The sequence below is a fragment of the Varanus komodoensis genome, unplaced genomic scaffold (assembly GCF_004798865.1).
Source record: "Varanus komodoensis strain SLA01 unplaced genomic scaffold, ASM479886v1 scaffold6_2, whole genome shotgun sequence".
Classification (NCBI taxonomy): domain Eukaryota; kingdom Metazoa; phylum Chordata; class Lepidosauria; order Squamata; family Varanidae; genus Varanus; species Varanus komodoensis.
Window position 1 is genome coordinate 17,506,505 of NW_025336346.1, and position 16,722 is coordinate 17,523,226.

General features: G+C 48.2%; 1 protein-coding gene across 2 annotated transcripts in view; it reads left to right on the forward strand.

Moving 5' to 3' along the window:
- The window catches only part of NCKIPSD (NCK interacting protein with SH3 domain), a 98,675-nt gene extending 89,738 nt beyond the window's left edge, over nucleotides 1-8,937 (forward strand). The window contains exons 11-13 of one of the 2 annotated variants that reach the window (XM_044451344.1): nucleotides 1,890-1,982; nucleotides 5,807-5,979; nucleotides 7,262-8,937. In XM_044451344.1, coding sequence (XP_044307279.1) covers nucleotides 1,890-1,982; nucleotides 5,807-5,979; nucleotides 7,262-7,465 — 470 coding nt within the window. In that variant the 3' untranslated portion in view covers nucleotides 7,466-8,937. Of the gene's footprint in view, nucleotides 1-1,889; nucleotides 1,983-2,649; nucleotides 5,412-5,806; nucleotides 5,980-7,261 lie in introns of those variants that run through there. The other variant, XM_044451345.1, reaches the window with a different exon arrangement.
- The last annotated feature ends 7,785 nt before the right edge of the window (nucleotides 8,938-16,722 follow it).

A 16,722-nucleotide genomic window follows, 5' to 3' on the forward strand; every position in this document is an offset into this window, starting at 1 on the left:
TATCCAGTGGCTTGCTAGTTAACTAAGAACATAATATATAGGGTAGGGGTTTGTACTCGCACACAAATTAATCACACAGATGATTATGTTAATCTTCACTTTCATTCATTATCTTTCTCATCTCACTGAGCTGGCTAGCTACAGTAATTACCCAGTAGCAATTGAAGGACAGTGTAGTTCTGGGAATTATTCTTGCCCACCTGAGGTACGGTCGGAACCAGGAACTTCTTCTAGTTAAGAACTCATTAAAAGATGCTCAGTCTCTTCACTGGACTACTACATCTTGAAAAAAGGAAAGAAAAAAAGAACACAATCTGCATCTTTCAGCACATTATACTCTATATTTCTAAAGCAGAATAGGCTCACTTCTTAACAAACTGTTGGGATTATTTATATGGATATTTGTGTAAGAGCAAGAAAATATTTCTTAACAAATATTTGTGTGGGGACTGCTTCAGTATGAGCATGTCTGAAATGCTTTTGCAGACTTCCCAACATCGTCAGGGTCTGCTGCAGCCTTCCCCAGCCCTTATACCTTCCAGATGTGCTGGCCTGCCATTAGCCATGTTGGTTGCAAATTATGGGGAGATGCAGTCCAAGACACCTGGAAGGCACCAGGTTGGGGAAGGCAGGCCTGTATCATTCTAACCTGACATGCTGGCACCTGCTGATACCTCATTCCCGCTGACTGTCTGGGAAGCACCACCCAGCATTAGACATGGTAACCACAGGTTTGACTGCAACATTTTATTTAAGGATTCCTTCCTTTGAAGCATTAGGAAATCCAAAGAGATAGCACAGTGGGATCATTCAAATTTCTCTGCTTTTTTATCCTTCGTATAAACATAGTATTTATCCCTTTATTACAAATATCCCTTCACTCCTGGGATTTCTGGAGCTGTTTCTGTTTTAAAGACATAAATAGCATGAAAAATCATTTTAAAACAGATGGTGCTCCAAACATAAAATGGGACTAAGCTAAAACCTCCAGTAGGAGCATGAAAGTTGCAGTAAGTGAAACGGAGAAGGCCGGGTCAAGGTCCGGATTCCCTGGCAGCCCAGCTCTTCCTGTGTGCAGACAGAGGCAATAGCAACTTCATTGTTTTCAGATTTCATTTGATTTATCCATTTCCTGCCTTTCTATTTAGCAAGCTGCTCAAGGTGATAATACAGACCAAACAAAATTGGCTTTTCATGGGGAAGAAGGAACTGTAAGACTTGATAAATATTCCTATGAATCCTTGTCCTGAAACTGCACCTAACTCTGGGTTGAAGCACAAGTACTTCAAACAGAGATACCAAAGCACATATTGTTTAAAGTTGGATGCTTTGGTCTGTGACCTTTGGCCAGATTTGAGCTTCAGCTTGCCCGATTCTAACACTAGACCATGACTAATGGCACATGTAGGCATTTCATGGGTAAAAATAATGAAAAGTGTACCTACTCTGCTCCCCAATGTCATGCTATTAATTGTTATCTTGTACAATAACAAAAATCAAGGTGGTAATAGGATGCAAGAGTATATTATAGTGAAATAATCGTTACATCATGGATTCAAATACTCTAAACTTCTTACAGAAAGAGATGGAAGTCAATACATTTAAATGAAAGCACAGCTTGCCTAATGTTTGCATGTGCATCATGGGAATGCTGTATAATAGTGGTTGGACCATTTTGCTAATGATGAACTAAGATTGCTCATGCCCCACCTATGTTTAAAACCAGCTTTGCACCCATCTTTAGAGAATGCTTTTTGCTCAACACCACTGCCTGTGTATCCCTTCTCCCCATTGCCACCCCTTTTTTCATTTGGTCGATGATTTGTGTTGCTATAAGCCCAGTTACAAGACAAGCACCTTCCACTAATCAAGCATCTTCTGTTTCTTAGTTCCTGAGCATAATGTGATCATGGTTACTCTAAGCAAGCACTCCAACGTCAAAACCTTCACAGAAAAGCTGCTGCTGCTCCTGAATCGTGGAGGTGAGTACAGTGGCAAGCACGCCTATCGGCAGAGGAGATCTGAGAGGTGCCTCCTAATGCTGCAGCCCGTAATTAGCAGATGATCTGAAGCTTCTGTGAAGTTTTCAGCCTTCTAAAATTTTTGGGTCGGGTGAGGGAGGTCTTCCTTCATGGTAGGATGACTAAGCTGCTGAAATTCAGATAATTAACTGCTGAGTGGCAGAATGGCATACTCCTGCCTGATGCTAAACACTGCATTCATGGGTGTCTAGAATTAGATACAGACCTGACTCCCCAAGCATACAGCTAAGAAAGTGTTGTCCTTGGAACTGTTTTATGAACAGAATTTTTATGGATCTTCGTAGCCTCCTGAGTACTTCGTAATTGCAAAGCAGGACAGAAGTATGATAAATATTTAGAGCAGAGCCCTGTCTAACTGTTTCCAAGGAGCTTGGAAATCTGCACAGCCAGGAAAAGCGGGTTTTGAATAAAAGATCTAGTCAATAAACCTCCCCTCCTTTTTAAAAAGCTGCCTTCTAATGGTTGTAGCAAACCCAAGAGTACCACCCTTGTTCTTTCTGCCTGCCTCTCCCCTGATACATAAGTCTTCACGTTTCAGCATTCTGATCTTGTCATTGGCACTGAATCCAAACAAATACTGATTCTCTTTATCTGCTTTACGTATTAGAGAAGCCTAACCTGTTGCAGACACGCCGTCGTGTTGGGGCATGCTGCCTGGTGGCTTCAGCTGGGCTCCTCTTGCAAGTGGGAGCGGGCAACACACTGCAGACTGGTGATTTATTGTGATATGTGAACTGGGAAGCCCTGGCTTGTTCTTGGCTTAAGAATGAGCACACTGCCCAGTTTGTCCTGTACCTTTGTGGACCTTTCTGTCTGCCCTGCGGTGCATTTCTGAACTTCAGAGTTTGTATAGGGTTATGTCTCTAAACACGTCACCTATTGCACCCAAAGGACTCCCGGAGTCTTGCATTGTAGGTCTCTTGTATTCCCCCACCCCCTGGCTCATTCCCCTGAGGATGCCTTTGCTAGCACTGAGCACTGTGTTGTGTCTGCTGTCTTTGAGGGGTCTATTGTAAAGCACTTCATTAAAAATCCAGAGAGCTCTGTTCCCACACAGCCTAATACCAGACGGGTCTATCTGTGCTGACCAGCAAAGCATTGTGCACTGGCTAATGTTGTTAGGAGTGCGAGGTGCCTGCTTTCTCATGCGTGTAGTACATGTGTGCTTGCTTCCTCTCCTTCAGTTTGTTGATTCCCTTCCTGTGTTTGATGCTTTTAGCTCTTTATTCCTGGTTTAAGCCCTTTTCAGGGGTGAAAATGGTTTTCTTAGTACTGCACAGGGTGATACTGCTTTTAACTTTGGGACTGCTCTGCTTGGTCTCCTTCCAAAGCCTTTAATTCCTTCCTGACCAGAATGCCTACTATTAATACCCTGCTTTGAGTCATGTTGTCAAAAATACAGGTTTAAATAAAGGTGAATCTTCCTACAGGGAAACCAACCCCTCCCCCTTGTCTACCCCTGTGGAAAAGGGGGCCACTCCCCTCTAGAGCAGGGTGGGCAGAAAGTAGATCTCCAGGTGTCTGGGACTTCACCACAAGAAGTCTGTGGCTACATGACCCATGGCCAGGAATGTGTGGGGTTTTAACCCAAAACCTTCAGAGATTTTTTACCCATTTGCTTTTGAAAACCTGATATGAATTTCACCTATATCTCTTCATGGAGAGAGCAGCCATGAAAAGGGCTGTTGAAAAAAAGTGGGTGCCTCAGGAGGTGAGCTGGAGTTACAATGTCTGTATCAGAACACAGTACTGGCCGATTTCTTTGAAATGGGGGTCTGCTGGAGGGCTTTGAAGTATAGCATGGACTTTGCCCATCAATGCTTCCCCCACGTTTCAACAGACCGTTTCATCCCTGCACCCTCGGTGAAGAAGTAGGAATGCAGCTTATGCAGCCCCACAGGCCCACCTGGATCTGCCCTTCTGCCCACTTGAAAGTGGCTGGAGCCACTCACAGCCACCCGACTGTCGTCTACAGGACAACAGGTGCTCCTCTGCACTTGTTTGGGGATTCCTGTGGCTGCAGCCTCCAGTTCAGCAAAGCTGGGAGATGGGGAGGCGCAGTGCTGCCAGAGGCCCCCAGTTTCATGCTGCAGGGCAGCCAGCCCCAGTCTAAGGCCCTCCAGTTGCTTTGGACTTCAACTTCCATAAGCCCCAGCTAGCATAATGGTGGTCAAGAGTGCTGGGAGCTACTGTCGGAAACATGAACAGGCACCAGGGAGCGGAGGGCTGCAGTAGGGACAGTAGTCTCTGCAGCTGCAACAGGATGAAGCCAGAGGCCTGAACGTTTTAGTAAGGCAGACAAAGAAGAGGCCATCCAGACTGCCCTGTGGTTCCATACTGAAAGCACCACAGCTGTTTAGAAACAAATTTGTGGGGTGGCAAGAAGGGCTAAGCTCTCAATAGGGGAGAAGAACATGCATGTGAGGGGGAACACTTTATCTCATCAGAGTATTCTTAATTGCAGAAAAGCCCCCCAGCCAAAAAGAAATGCTGCACGTTAATTGTATAACTGGGGTTGGATCCAGACAAGATGGAGGCACTGTTGGTGGGCACTCCAAATGGAAAATTTTCAACCTACCCTGGGGGGGGGGGGCTGCACTCCCCTGAAAGGAGAAGGCTCCTGGCTTAGGGCTGCTCTTGGACCTCCAGCTCTCCCTGGCCTCCCAGGTGGGCTCGATGGCCAGGATGGCACCTTTCTTCCACTTCAACTGATTTCTCAGCTGTGTTCCTACTTGGCTGATCAGAGCCTTGCCACAGTCATCCATGCACTGGTAACCTCCTACCTGGATAGCTGTAATGCGCTCCATGTGGGGCTACCTTTGAAGACTAAAACTCCACAGGGTGGTGCAGCTGCTTATGAGAGCCAGCCATTGAGAACATGTCACACCAGTCCTCCATCAGCTGCTCCCTGTGCCAGTCAGGCCCAATTCAAAGTGTCATCTCTGACATACAAAGCCCTAAACAGCTGGAGACCAGGCTTCCTGAGGCACTTCTTTTCTCCATCTATGCCTACCCTCCCACTTGGATCTTCCTCCCCTGAACCCCCCCCCCCACCCGAGGTTCAGAGGTAAAAGGCTAGGAGAGGGTCATTCTCTGTAGTGAAGCCCAGGTTCTGGATCTTGCTCCCCAGGGACATACAGCTGGGGCCGATCTTGCTTTCTTCCAGGCACCAGGTAAACACCTTTGTGTTCCAGCAAGCATTTGGTTAAATTAAATGGTATTTTGCTGATTATCTACTTAATGTTTGATTGTTTTAATTTATATGGTTATATTTGGATATGCCCTGTATATGATTTTATATATTATTATGTTGGGACACATTTTAATGTTTTGTTTATTTTATTGCTTGTTCTGTTTTCTCAATTATATTTTATGTGCTGATTCAGCATCTGTAAGCTGCCCAGGTTAAGGGGTGGCATAGAAGTAAAATGAAATAAATAAATAAATGAAATAATTTTAGAAGCACTGGGGGGTCCTTCCCATATGGATCCAGGAAATCTGGCCGTGAACCTGCAGTCTTTGCAGCTGTGTGTCTGGGCTAATGAGCACAAAGTTTTACTCTTCAGAACAGCTTTCTGAAGTTGGGCGTCTGGCTGGCTGGCTGGTGTCATTAGCACCTGTGCACACACTCCAGAGACCGCTCCTGCTCTGGCGAGTGCTACCACAGAGCCTGTGTGCCCCTCGTTGAAGGCTCTGGCTTCAGGCAAGGTGAGCACTGGCTGTGTGTGACGCGCCCTCCTTCTTTCTTTCTAACCCGTGACCAGACGATCCCGTGTGCATCTTCAAGCACCAGCCCCAGCCACCACACTCGGTGTTGAAATTTCTGCAGGACATCTTTGCCAGCAAGGACACGGCAAGCATCTTCTACCACACAGACATGATGGTCATGATCGACATAATTGTGCGGCAGATTGCGGATCTCTCCCCTGGAGAAAAGGTACTGGTGGGAAGGAAGAGAACCCGGGGCTCCCCTTTTGGATGTTTCCAGAAGAGAGAGGACCCCATGTAGGGAAGAGGTGGAGGACGTCTCGTCATGCCTCTGAAGGGATGGGAATGGAGCATCTCCTTGGCTTCTCCTTTACATTGCCCAGCCACACACTTTAAAGTGGGGGTGCAGGACCTGAGGACCACGGGCCAAATCTCGCTGACTTGAAGTCCCAGCCTGGCCCTCCAGTACATTTTATCAGTGCTCTAGAGCAGGGGCAAAGCAACTTGGCACCCTCCTGACCTAGCTCTCCCACAATCCCAGAGCACTGGCCATTCCTGCTGGGGCTTACTAGCACTGTAGTCCAAAACATCTGCCAGGCATTACAGTGCCTGCCCTACAACCTGCCAGTTCGAGGCACTGCACTCGAGCTAGGAAGCCCTAATGAGCTCTGGGCTCTCATGGTTTGGAGTGTTGGTGTTGGAGTCGCTTCAGTGGCTTCTTGACAGCATCTGGGCACCAGAAGGCAAATGCGTATGGTTCCAGTCTCTCTGCTGTGCAGCTGCTCTCTGTAGTGATTCACCAAAAGCTTTGATAATTTCCTGAAGCAGCAGATGGAATTTGGGCTTTGTGCAGTGTAGCTGCAGAGAATGCCTGCGCTTAGTGCTCCTAGGCACCTCCTTCTGGAGAGCGCTTCCAGCTCGTTCGGTCACTGGGCACGTGGCAGGCCACAGTTGCATATTGCGACTCTGCCTCTGTCCAAACCCACACCGTGAGCCTGCAACTTAGATGAGACCTTGGTATGTGGAGTGCAGCTTTGTCCCATCTCCTGCATCACAGCAGCCTTCCTCATCCTGGCACCCCCAGCCAGAATAGCCAAAAGAGCTGGAGGACGTGAGGCCAGGTCTGTCAGGCTGCTTTAGGGCATAAAGAAAAGCGGTGTCAGACACCTGCCTGGACGGGGAGGTCAGTCTAGGTTTGGGATGCCTTTGACTGGAGCCAGGAGTTCACATGGACTCATTTCCCAGCCACTCAGCCAGTCTGTTTGGCTGGCTGAGCGGCTCTCCAGGCCTGCTCTGCAAGATGAGACCTGTAGAAAGGGCTGCTCAGGAGCCCCTCCCACCGATCTCCAGTGGTTTTTTGTGCTGGAGTCTCGCACTCCACAAGCAGTGATTGCTTGGGCAGCCCATTTCCAGGCTTCGGCAAGGGGCGGCATAGAAATGTCCTGATGATGATGATGATGATGATGATGATGATGATGATGATGCCCTTCCGATGCACTCTGCTCCTACAGCTGCGAATGGAGTACCTGTCTCTGATGCACGCTATCATGCGGTCCACGGGGTACCTGCAGCACAAGCACCGCTTCACGGACTTGCAAAGGACTTTGCAGCGCATTATGGTGGAGGAAGAGGAGAGTCAGCAGTGCCAGATGGACAAGATGATAATCCAAGAGATCTATAAAGAGTTCCCCGAAATATCTCCTGGAGCCAGCTAACTGGCCCAGGGAGAAAAGGGTCTGGAATTTTAAAAAGCCCCTTGTGGATGTGTCCTTCCCGTCTCTTTCCAGTACTGCTCATATCTTGCTTATCCCTTCAGGTGATCCCTAAGGTTTAAGTGGTGTGCTAAAAAGCCCTGTGGGAAGACTTTTCAGCATGTATGCAAGCCAGTGCGGAGATCATCCAGGACGGCCTGCTTCTTGGGGGTGGGGGTGAAGCAGGAAAAGCTGCTGCAGATGGAGGGGTAGCATTTGTGTGCACGCGGCGTGCTTTGGCAGGAGTGGGGAAGATTTATTTCCTCCCTAGTGTCCTTCGCACTGAAAGAGGATGGAGAGGCTTGCAGTCAGAGGGCCTGAGTGCTTGTTCCTAGGATCCCAGAGCGAAAGGTCTCGGCCGTAAAGTCCCATCTCCATGTGCATTTCTTGTCCTGCAGCTACAAAGTGGAGTAGGCTAGTGTTAGAAACAAGCTTTTGCAGCAACTTGCCTGGTGCATCTAGGGGAAAAAAGCCACAGGCCTCCCAAGGAAGCCGCTTGTTGCTCTTCGTTATGTGCCTCGTGAACCCTTCCGGTCCTTCCCTGCCCAGTCCTGGATAGCAGCTTAGCACAGCCAAGCCCCTCCTCTCAGAGGCCTGACCTGAGCAAGTGCCTGCTGCTCTTCGTGGCTTGATGTGGTGCTGTGGACGCTTGCAATGCTTGCACGCTGCACCGGCCGAGGGACCCCGATTGTCCAGGCAGCAGGAGTCCCTGCAGAAGACTTGCTGCCATGGCATGTCCTCCTCGAAAGCCGCCGCTCGCCTCCTGCAATGTGCTGCCTTGTTGCTGCTGGCACTGCACATGCGAGGACCAGGTCTCCGCAGACGGCAGCCGCCGTGCTGTCTCTCAGCCCGGGATGTTTCTTGCCCTGAGCTTAGTTGCAATTGGTTCTGCCTTGCATCACTGTTCTGTGTCCTGAAGGCTGCCTAAGCCCAAAGTCCACTAGCTCTGCTCCCTAATATGCACAGGTTGGGAGGGCTCCCTTTTCTTTGTCTAATTCCTTCAGGTCTCCAGCAAAATGGATTTGCTTGCTTTTCCTATTTAGGTATTTCGGACAGGCTCACATACCAATACGGGTCTGTAATATCTTAATAACCATGCACGCTGCCAAAGCTCTTTTCGGTGGGTAAACGAGCTTTGTGTAGAAGTAGCTTGAATTGAAAAATGGAAATATTTGGATAACCTCTTGGCCTGATGTGTACCAAATGAATTTGAAGCTGTTCCTTGGGACCTGGCATCAGCTTGATGCGGCATCCACGCAGCAAGACTCTGGCGTCGGCTGTCAGTCTTGAGCACGTGAGCGAGGCGATAGTTGGAAATCCTGTCTCAGACAAGTGAAAAGCCCTATTTTTAAACAAAATGTTTAAAATGAAATTGTTGTGGACATTGAAAGGGATTTGTATTTTCATAGAATCGAATAAACATAGTCCATGGAGAACTGTGTCTGATTGTTTTACCTGACAGCACGCACAGCTTGGTATCTGTCGCTGGCAGTTGTGAGCGAGCTTGGGTGAGGTGCCGGCATCCCTGCAAAAATGCCAGCTTGCAAGCCGAAAACGGCTCACGTGTATCTCTTAGGCCTTGTGATTGTGGAGCACGATGCACGTGTTCTTAACCTGAGCTGGTGTGAAGTGCAATCCCTCCAGCCCTGTTTTCTCACGATTCTGCTGTGCTGGCTCCATCCCTCCACATGGTAAGGTGTCTTCATGGCACAGTTCAAGAGGCACCTAACCATACAAAATCCACACATGAACCTGAGCCCTCATCCTGCTTCTGGCATGGCCTGTCCCCCATTGAGCGTGGGTGTGTGATCTGCCCCAATCACTATAAAGCTCTTTAGAAAGTTCACAAGGGCTGAAGCCATTATACCCATGAATTCTCTTCCAGGGTATAAATATGAGCAGAGATATCCCTGCCGTTCCTAGAGGAGCAAAAATTCTTGAGTCTATCCTGGACTCTCTTCTTCCTCTTCCTCTCCCAGAGAGGATTAAAAAATGGTGGAAAATCATCCTTAGTAGGATTTCAGAATCTGATGAAGGTCAGCTTAACCTAGGCAAAAGTGAGCTGTACAGCAGAAAGCATGGGAGAAGTTCAGGGCCATCCAGTTTCTTTAGAAAATAATTTAGAACCATTAATTCATTAAAGTCTGTGCTCTTCTTAGCTGGAATTAGCATAGACCAGTGTCCCATCAAACAGCTCCAGCATTTCTTCACAATATCATCCATTGCACCTGCATAATGTCTGGTCAATGACTTCTGTATATACACTGACTTGAACATGCATTGACAGATGGAGCTGGGAAGGTTGCAGAAAGAGCAACCAAAGGGATTGGGATGGAGCACGATAGTAGGAAGGAAAGGAGTCCCAGCGAACGCCTATGGGGGTGGTGCTCATCTCTAAGGCTATGAGCCAGCGCTGTCCAGACATTCCTGTGGTTATGTGGCCAGCATGATGCTATGGGGTGCTGTTTCCTCCTCAAAGTGGCACCTGTTCATCTACTTGCATTTCATGCTTTCGAATTGCTAGGTTGGCCAGAGCTAGGGGCAAGGCAGCAGGAGCTCGCCCCGTTGTGCAGCTTTGAACTGCTGACCTTTTGATAGTAGAGGGAGAACATAATAATGATGCATATAATTTCCTACCTTATAAGAGTAGAAACTGGGATCATCCAATGAAGCTGAATGGTGGGAGCTATGAGACAGATAAAAAGAACTTCACACCACACATAGAGCTATTGGAATTCTCTACCACAAGATGCGTTGGATGGCTTTAAAAGGCAACAAGTTCATGGATAAGATGGCTATCAGTGACTGGCCATCGTGATGTCTGTATACTAAATCCAGTATCAGAGGCAGTCTGCCTCTGGTTAGCAGGGCCATGTGACCAGGAGTTTGCAATTGCCCTCATGTCCTGCTTGAAGGCTCTCGTGGACCTCTGAGAAGGAAAGGCTGATCAGGCCTTTGGTCTGATCTGTTGTGGCTGCTCTTAGTCACAGGACTGCCGCAGGAGGTGGGTGGGGGAGGCAACAAGCCTTAACAGAAGAATGAACAGTACAAACAGTGTATGTACACCTCACTAACTCATGTGCTTAAATGGGGCAGGAAATGCCACTGATTCAGACAAATGTGTTCTTTCCAGCATACGCAGATGACTAAAGAGGGAATTGGCTACTGCTGGGAGGTGCTTTGTCTTAAAGAATTGTTTCTTTGACTTTGCCCTCATTGCTGTCATTATCTGAGCCCAAGTGGAGAGGCTTATGTCATTTGCTTTAGACTAACGAGTTTCCCACCCACGTAAGAATCCTGCCATGCAATTCATGCAAGGTCTTTGCAAATAGGAATGAATGAGACCAGCGTTCGCTCTGTAAACTCATTATCCAACTGCTCGTTTCAGTTCTGCTGCTCCTGTGCCAAATACAAATGACAGGCACAAACACGCTTGATCGTTCAATTTTATATATATGCATGCACACCCAATACATTTATATATATGCATGTGCACACACATAGTATTAGATCTGTAGCTCTTAATATCGACAAAGATTGTTTTTTGTCTGGCATTTTCTTTTCTTGCATCCCAGTGGGGAGTGGTGTAGGCGGCTGGCATGAAAGAGAGAGCTTCAAGTCTCTGTTGTCCTCTGTGTCTGATTGTCTTAACATGATTGAATTGCAGGTATTCCATCATTTTGGGAGTGATGATCATTTCTTACCTCTTCTGCAGTGGCATCAACAGGGCAGTGAGAACAAATAAACTTTGGACATATTTTGCTGGAGAGGAGAGGCAGCATGTTAGCTTAAAGCACCCTTCTCTGTATGGCTATTTCTGAGGTTAATTCATCTGCTTTCTGCTCTTCTCTGGTCCAGAGATCACCTCCCTATTACATCCTTGGCTCTGGAGGGAGTGAAGAATGGTTGTTGGCAAGCCTCATTTTGATTTTTAGCATCCTGAGTGGGTCCAGTATCAGTTGATCCTTGGTTGGTATCGGTGAGCTGCCACCACCTTTCACATCTAATACCAGGCAGGTGCAAAAGCTGTTGACATTAAGAAACAAGGTGTATATTAAATGCATAGATACCTGCACATAGCTCAACAGCCACTTTTATTTTAAAAGGGTTCTTTGGTTGGGGTGTAGAAATGCCCTGCTGCTTTCTGTTCCAGATTGCCCTCTTAAGCATCTCTCTCCACCTCCCACCACTGGGCTTCAAAACCTAAAACTGCAAGGGATGGACCAAGCTGCTTGGAAGGCTGAGGGAGCAAGAAAATGTGTTGGAAAAGGGTGGTTCCTCCCGCAGCTGGTTCTCTGCCCCCCCCCCCCCCCGGTTTTCCAGAACTAAATTGTTCCCTGCTCTTTCCCATTCAGTCTGGGCACAAGTTGCACTTGTTTGCTCCTAAACAAGTGAGGTGGCATGCCAAACACCTGGGGAGATGTGAAATTCAAGCAATGGATTATTGACACCAGCTGTGGAATGGATGGGCCCTGGCTGCCTCATGGACTTTCACTGGCAAAGCAGGGATCCAAGTCCGAAAGGATCCTTTATGTTTTAAAAGTGACAGTGTCATTGCTAGTGCAGGAGTGTTTCAAACCTTGGCATTTACTGTTCACTGCCTTGAGCACCAATTCCTGGTAAAAATGGAGAGGAATAGTATGTAAGCAGGCCAGATAGTGTGTAAGCAGCGCTGGGCCTCCCCGTTCCATCTCTGCTCCACACCAAAGCTTCCTGCCTGTCTCCCCACCCAGAACACATTTTGTGAGGTTTGGTGGGTATAAGAAAAGGACTGATGGTGAATCAGACAGGTAAAATCTCCAGGTCAATATCTGGCTCACAAAAGCCAAATCTCAATCATTGTGGAACTTTTTAGAATGGCAGAGCACCATTAACAGAGTACTCCATTCCTTTCTGTCCATGCCAGTCTGATGAGTTTATGATCATTCTGCACATGAGAATATGTTGAAACAGAGCTAGAAATGTCCTTGTCTTCCCAGAAATACTGTCTTGTCCAGTACTAACGATTTAGGCATGTATATACCTACAACCCAGCCAGATCGTTCCATTTAGGAAAACCAAAGCATGATGCTGACAGCCACTGCCTTCTGCCTGCCCCCCCCCCCCAGCCCACCTCCCCTTTTTTCAGCACTGACATTAGGTGCAGAGCTGGGATGCTTGTCTGCCAATCTCTGCTCTTCTGTGCCAGTGAAATAACTTCAATAAATTGAGAGGGAACTAATATCTCCAAGGTGCTCGATAAGAGGCTTTCCAGGATATTGTACAAGGAAGATGAATAGCTTTTGCAAAGCCCTCCCTATATTGTGATAAGCACCATTATGTCACAACGTCCTATAAACTGAAGGAGACATCTTGTCAAAGTGTTTGATTGGAACGGAGCAGACCGAGTATTTAATGAGATGCCACAGACCCCGTGCCTGCCAAGATGTCTTCCTTGAACAGGATACCCAAAAACAGAGTGCTAACAAGCAGCACCCTAGTAAAACTACCATGGAGTGGGTGGTGCCACCATCCCTATGAACAGGAAACTGTTCATCTGTACTTTTGTTTCCCTTTTCGTACTGCAGTACAATACATCTGCGATGGAGGTGGGGGAGAAATCTTAGGCGTGTCTGGAGGGAGCTTAGTAATGGATTGTTGATTTGCTTTGCCAGGCGAGGAGAGATGAAACAAGAGCTGTGTGTATCTGATCCTGCAAGGACATTCATACATTGCCCAAGAGAGGAGTGGTGGCAAGAAAGGAGTGTGTGATATTCAAATGAATACACACTAGACCATCTCCTCTGGTCTGGAATTCCACAGGTGAGCGAGCGAGCGAGGCGCTTTTATTCCAGCACATCTCACATGCCTGGCTGCCTCAGTCTTGGTTGCTGGGTGAATTCTTGGCTTTCCCTTTTTTAATGTATATAATTTGTTTTTGCATTTTCCTTCTCTATTATGAAGGAGGGTTGGTTCTTACATATTTCAAAACTGTGTGTGGGCAGAATGAGGGAGTGAGCTATTGAAAGCCGTAACTTTGAAACATTCATCTGTTGACGTAAACAGATGGATTTTAAACTAATGTTGAAAATGTAAATGGGGGTGTGTTAAAAAAGATCCATTAGAATAAATCCCTCTATGAAAAGAAATCACACATGTTAAAATGTACACTGAATGCATGCCTGTTAAAATCAAAGCTGGTATATGGGCTGGGTTCACACACCCAGACAGACAAGCCTGCATTGTTTCCATCATGCACAGATTTTTGCCCAAACTTACAATCAGAGGATCCCGTGGTTACCTGGCTGGCCTCACCACACATCCCAGCAGCCCCAGCAGGTGAAATCCCCAGCCTTTCCCAATGCATGATTGGCCTGAGGTGGGCTCCCTGCTCCCCTTCCCAGGTGTAGCTGCAACCACTCCAGCCCTGACAGATTTATATTACAGAAAAACAAATCCTGTCACTGCAATCCCCCCCCCACATATTTTCACACTGCCTCCGTTTCCAAAAGTAAACACCACTTGGATTATGAATATTTGACTATTTATCAAGAAGGTCTTCTTTTTATGCAGAAAACATTGACCTGCTCAGTCAGTACTAAGCCTTGCTTAAGGAAAGACTGATAAATGGCCTTTCTCAGTCTCTTTGCTGTGTGTACATATGGTGGCAAAAGACATCTATTCATTATTTGCCAGTCAACATACTTGGATGGTTATTGGAGTCCTTCTTGCTCAGGAAGTGTGGAAGCACCAATAGGAATTTTGTTTAAAATCATTGACTAAAATCATCTTAATAAGCAGATATCTGTGATGTGCTACAACCTTGTACTAAAAAGCTTTGCAGTCGGCTTCCTTCCACTAGCCCCACATTGCCCTCATTTTATTTATTTACCGCATTTGTCTGCCGCCCCATAGCCAGAGGCTCTCTGGACGGCTCACAACGCAATCATTTTAACAGAAACGATTCCCTGTATGCAGAAGCGAAATGTTCTGGGGGAAATTAGTCTCACATACAGTATTGCTCCCTCCATCTGACCCATCCGAAGGCATTAATCCTCTTAGCGCACATAGGAGATGCCGGTCCCAGCACAGCAGGAAGGAAGACCGGAAACCAAGGCTCCGCTGGGCGCAGCTAAGCACACGGCTGAAGCAGGAGTGGCGCTCGCCATGGGGTGAGGGCCCCCGCACCCCACCCCACCCTACCTCCGCCCAAGCCCCATGCCTGCCTGGGGCAGGACTGTAAAAGATGCCCCGCCGCCGCCAGCTGCCTCAGGCCCTCGCAGCGCTCTTGCGCCGCCGCGCCGGGAGCAGGGCCTAGTCCGGGGCCGCAGCGTCCCCGGCGGAAGCAGCCGTGCGGCTACGCTGAGCAGAGCCGCGCCGCATCCAAGGGAAAGCCCGCGCGCGCGCGACGGCCGGGAGGGGCGCGGTGCCCTCGGCTGCCTCACAGTGTCGTTCTTGAAAACGGGGGGAAATGGCTCGGCTTCGGCTTGTCCTTTGTGCGACGGAGCGGCTGCCCGCAGAGCACTGCTGGATGGCTCATTGCCCCCCCCCCAAAAAAAAGGTGGAAGAGGAGAGAGATGATTTCATTCTCTGTGTGTGTGTGCACGCGCGCACTCCCCACTAGTGGTTGTTGCCATTTCTGCTTGTGTTGAAGAGCCAGGGCAGCCCAGCAGAATCCTGGTATAAAAGCTCATTGGTATAGGGTGCAGGGCAGAGGTTTATACGTAAGTTAAGGGTGAGTCTATCTTATAATACTCTTATGAGAACAGAAAAATCCTAAAGTGGCTTTGAAGTTCATTTGTGTAAACAGGAAAATCATAAATTTGCTTGCAGTTCATTTGTGAAACTGGAGAAACAATGCATCAGCTTTTCTTTCATTTTGGTGACTGGGCTGGTTTATAACACTGCTAGATTTTAAAAAGTAAATCCCTCTTCTGGATGGATGACCCACTTTGACACTTTAAATACTCTATTCCACAATGCTGCATGCTCTCTAGTGACCTCTCGGTGCTCTGCCCCCTCTGCTGATCCACTGTCCCCCCACCAGTCAGACTGGCCTCGAGCCAACAGTGGCTTAGCCAAGAGCAGAGCCTGTGGTGTTACTGCGCATCCCCCTCGGCCTGTGCCCACGAAAGCAGCATCTTGCCCTGCATCTTCTGAAAATGGGTCCTTCGGTTGTCCCGAAAGGAGACCCTGGGTGCAGTATGAGAACAGGACGTGTGCTGTGCGCCCCCTGGCCTTGTGGAAGGACAGAACAAAGGCAGCTCGGAGGAGGCGATCTAAGCGGATGGCAGGATTGCAGATGGAGCCAAGCCTTGGCCAGAAAGGCCACGTGCCTCCATTTATTTCTATAGGTGGTTGACTAGGAACTGCCAGCTGGGATAATGGCCACAGGACTGATTGCTCTTTCCATTCCAGTCCTTTTACATTCAGCAACATGCTTTTTCCTAATAACAGGCAGGCTGTTCTTTTGCTTGAAATGTCCTGCAAATGGGTGAACCACAGATAAATACCCATTACTTCCAGGTTATGCACCAATTCCCTGAAAGAGCTAGAAAAAGAACCTCAGTGCTCTGATCAAAGCCTCCCGTTTTAGAAGGATTGGCTGTGCCTGTGTCCCTTGCAACCGACCTGGCTCTGTCTCTGCTGAAGCCCTCTGGCGAAGGCACCTTGAAGATGGCTACACCTCCGTTAGCCTTCTGGTGTCCCAGTGCGCTAAGCATGGCTGCGAAAGAGCCCTTAGCACAGATATCTGGGATCTGGGGGGCGGGGGGGCTGTTCAAAGTCTAGGTGAGGTCTTGGAAAGGAGCAATCTGGATGTGAAGTCATCAGAACTGATAGCAACTTGGATCCTTTATTCTCTTTTGCTATGTCGGGTGACTGACCTTATCCAAGTGAACCTACATGCTGGGGATGGTTCAGTCTCAACTTAAAGGTTCTGGGTCACAGTCTAGATGCCCGTGTGGGGGGGATACACCCAGCTGTTTACCTCAGTGCCAGTTTGACTTTTGTTTATGAGTCCATGTGTGTGCGTTGGTGGGCTGAAACACATTGGACCATGGGTCCTCAAACTAAGACCCGGGGGCCAGATCCGGCCCACCATGCCCATTTGGACCCACCGCGCCTGTGCCCATGCACGCGCCCGCCGCCACCCACCTCACCCTGCACGCAGGGAGGCAGCAGTTTGCTCGCTCGGAGTAAACGATCTCCAAGTGAGCAAGCCGCTGCCTCGTGCGCCTGCC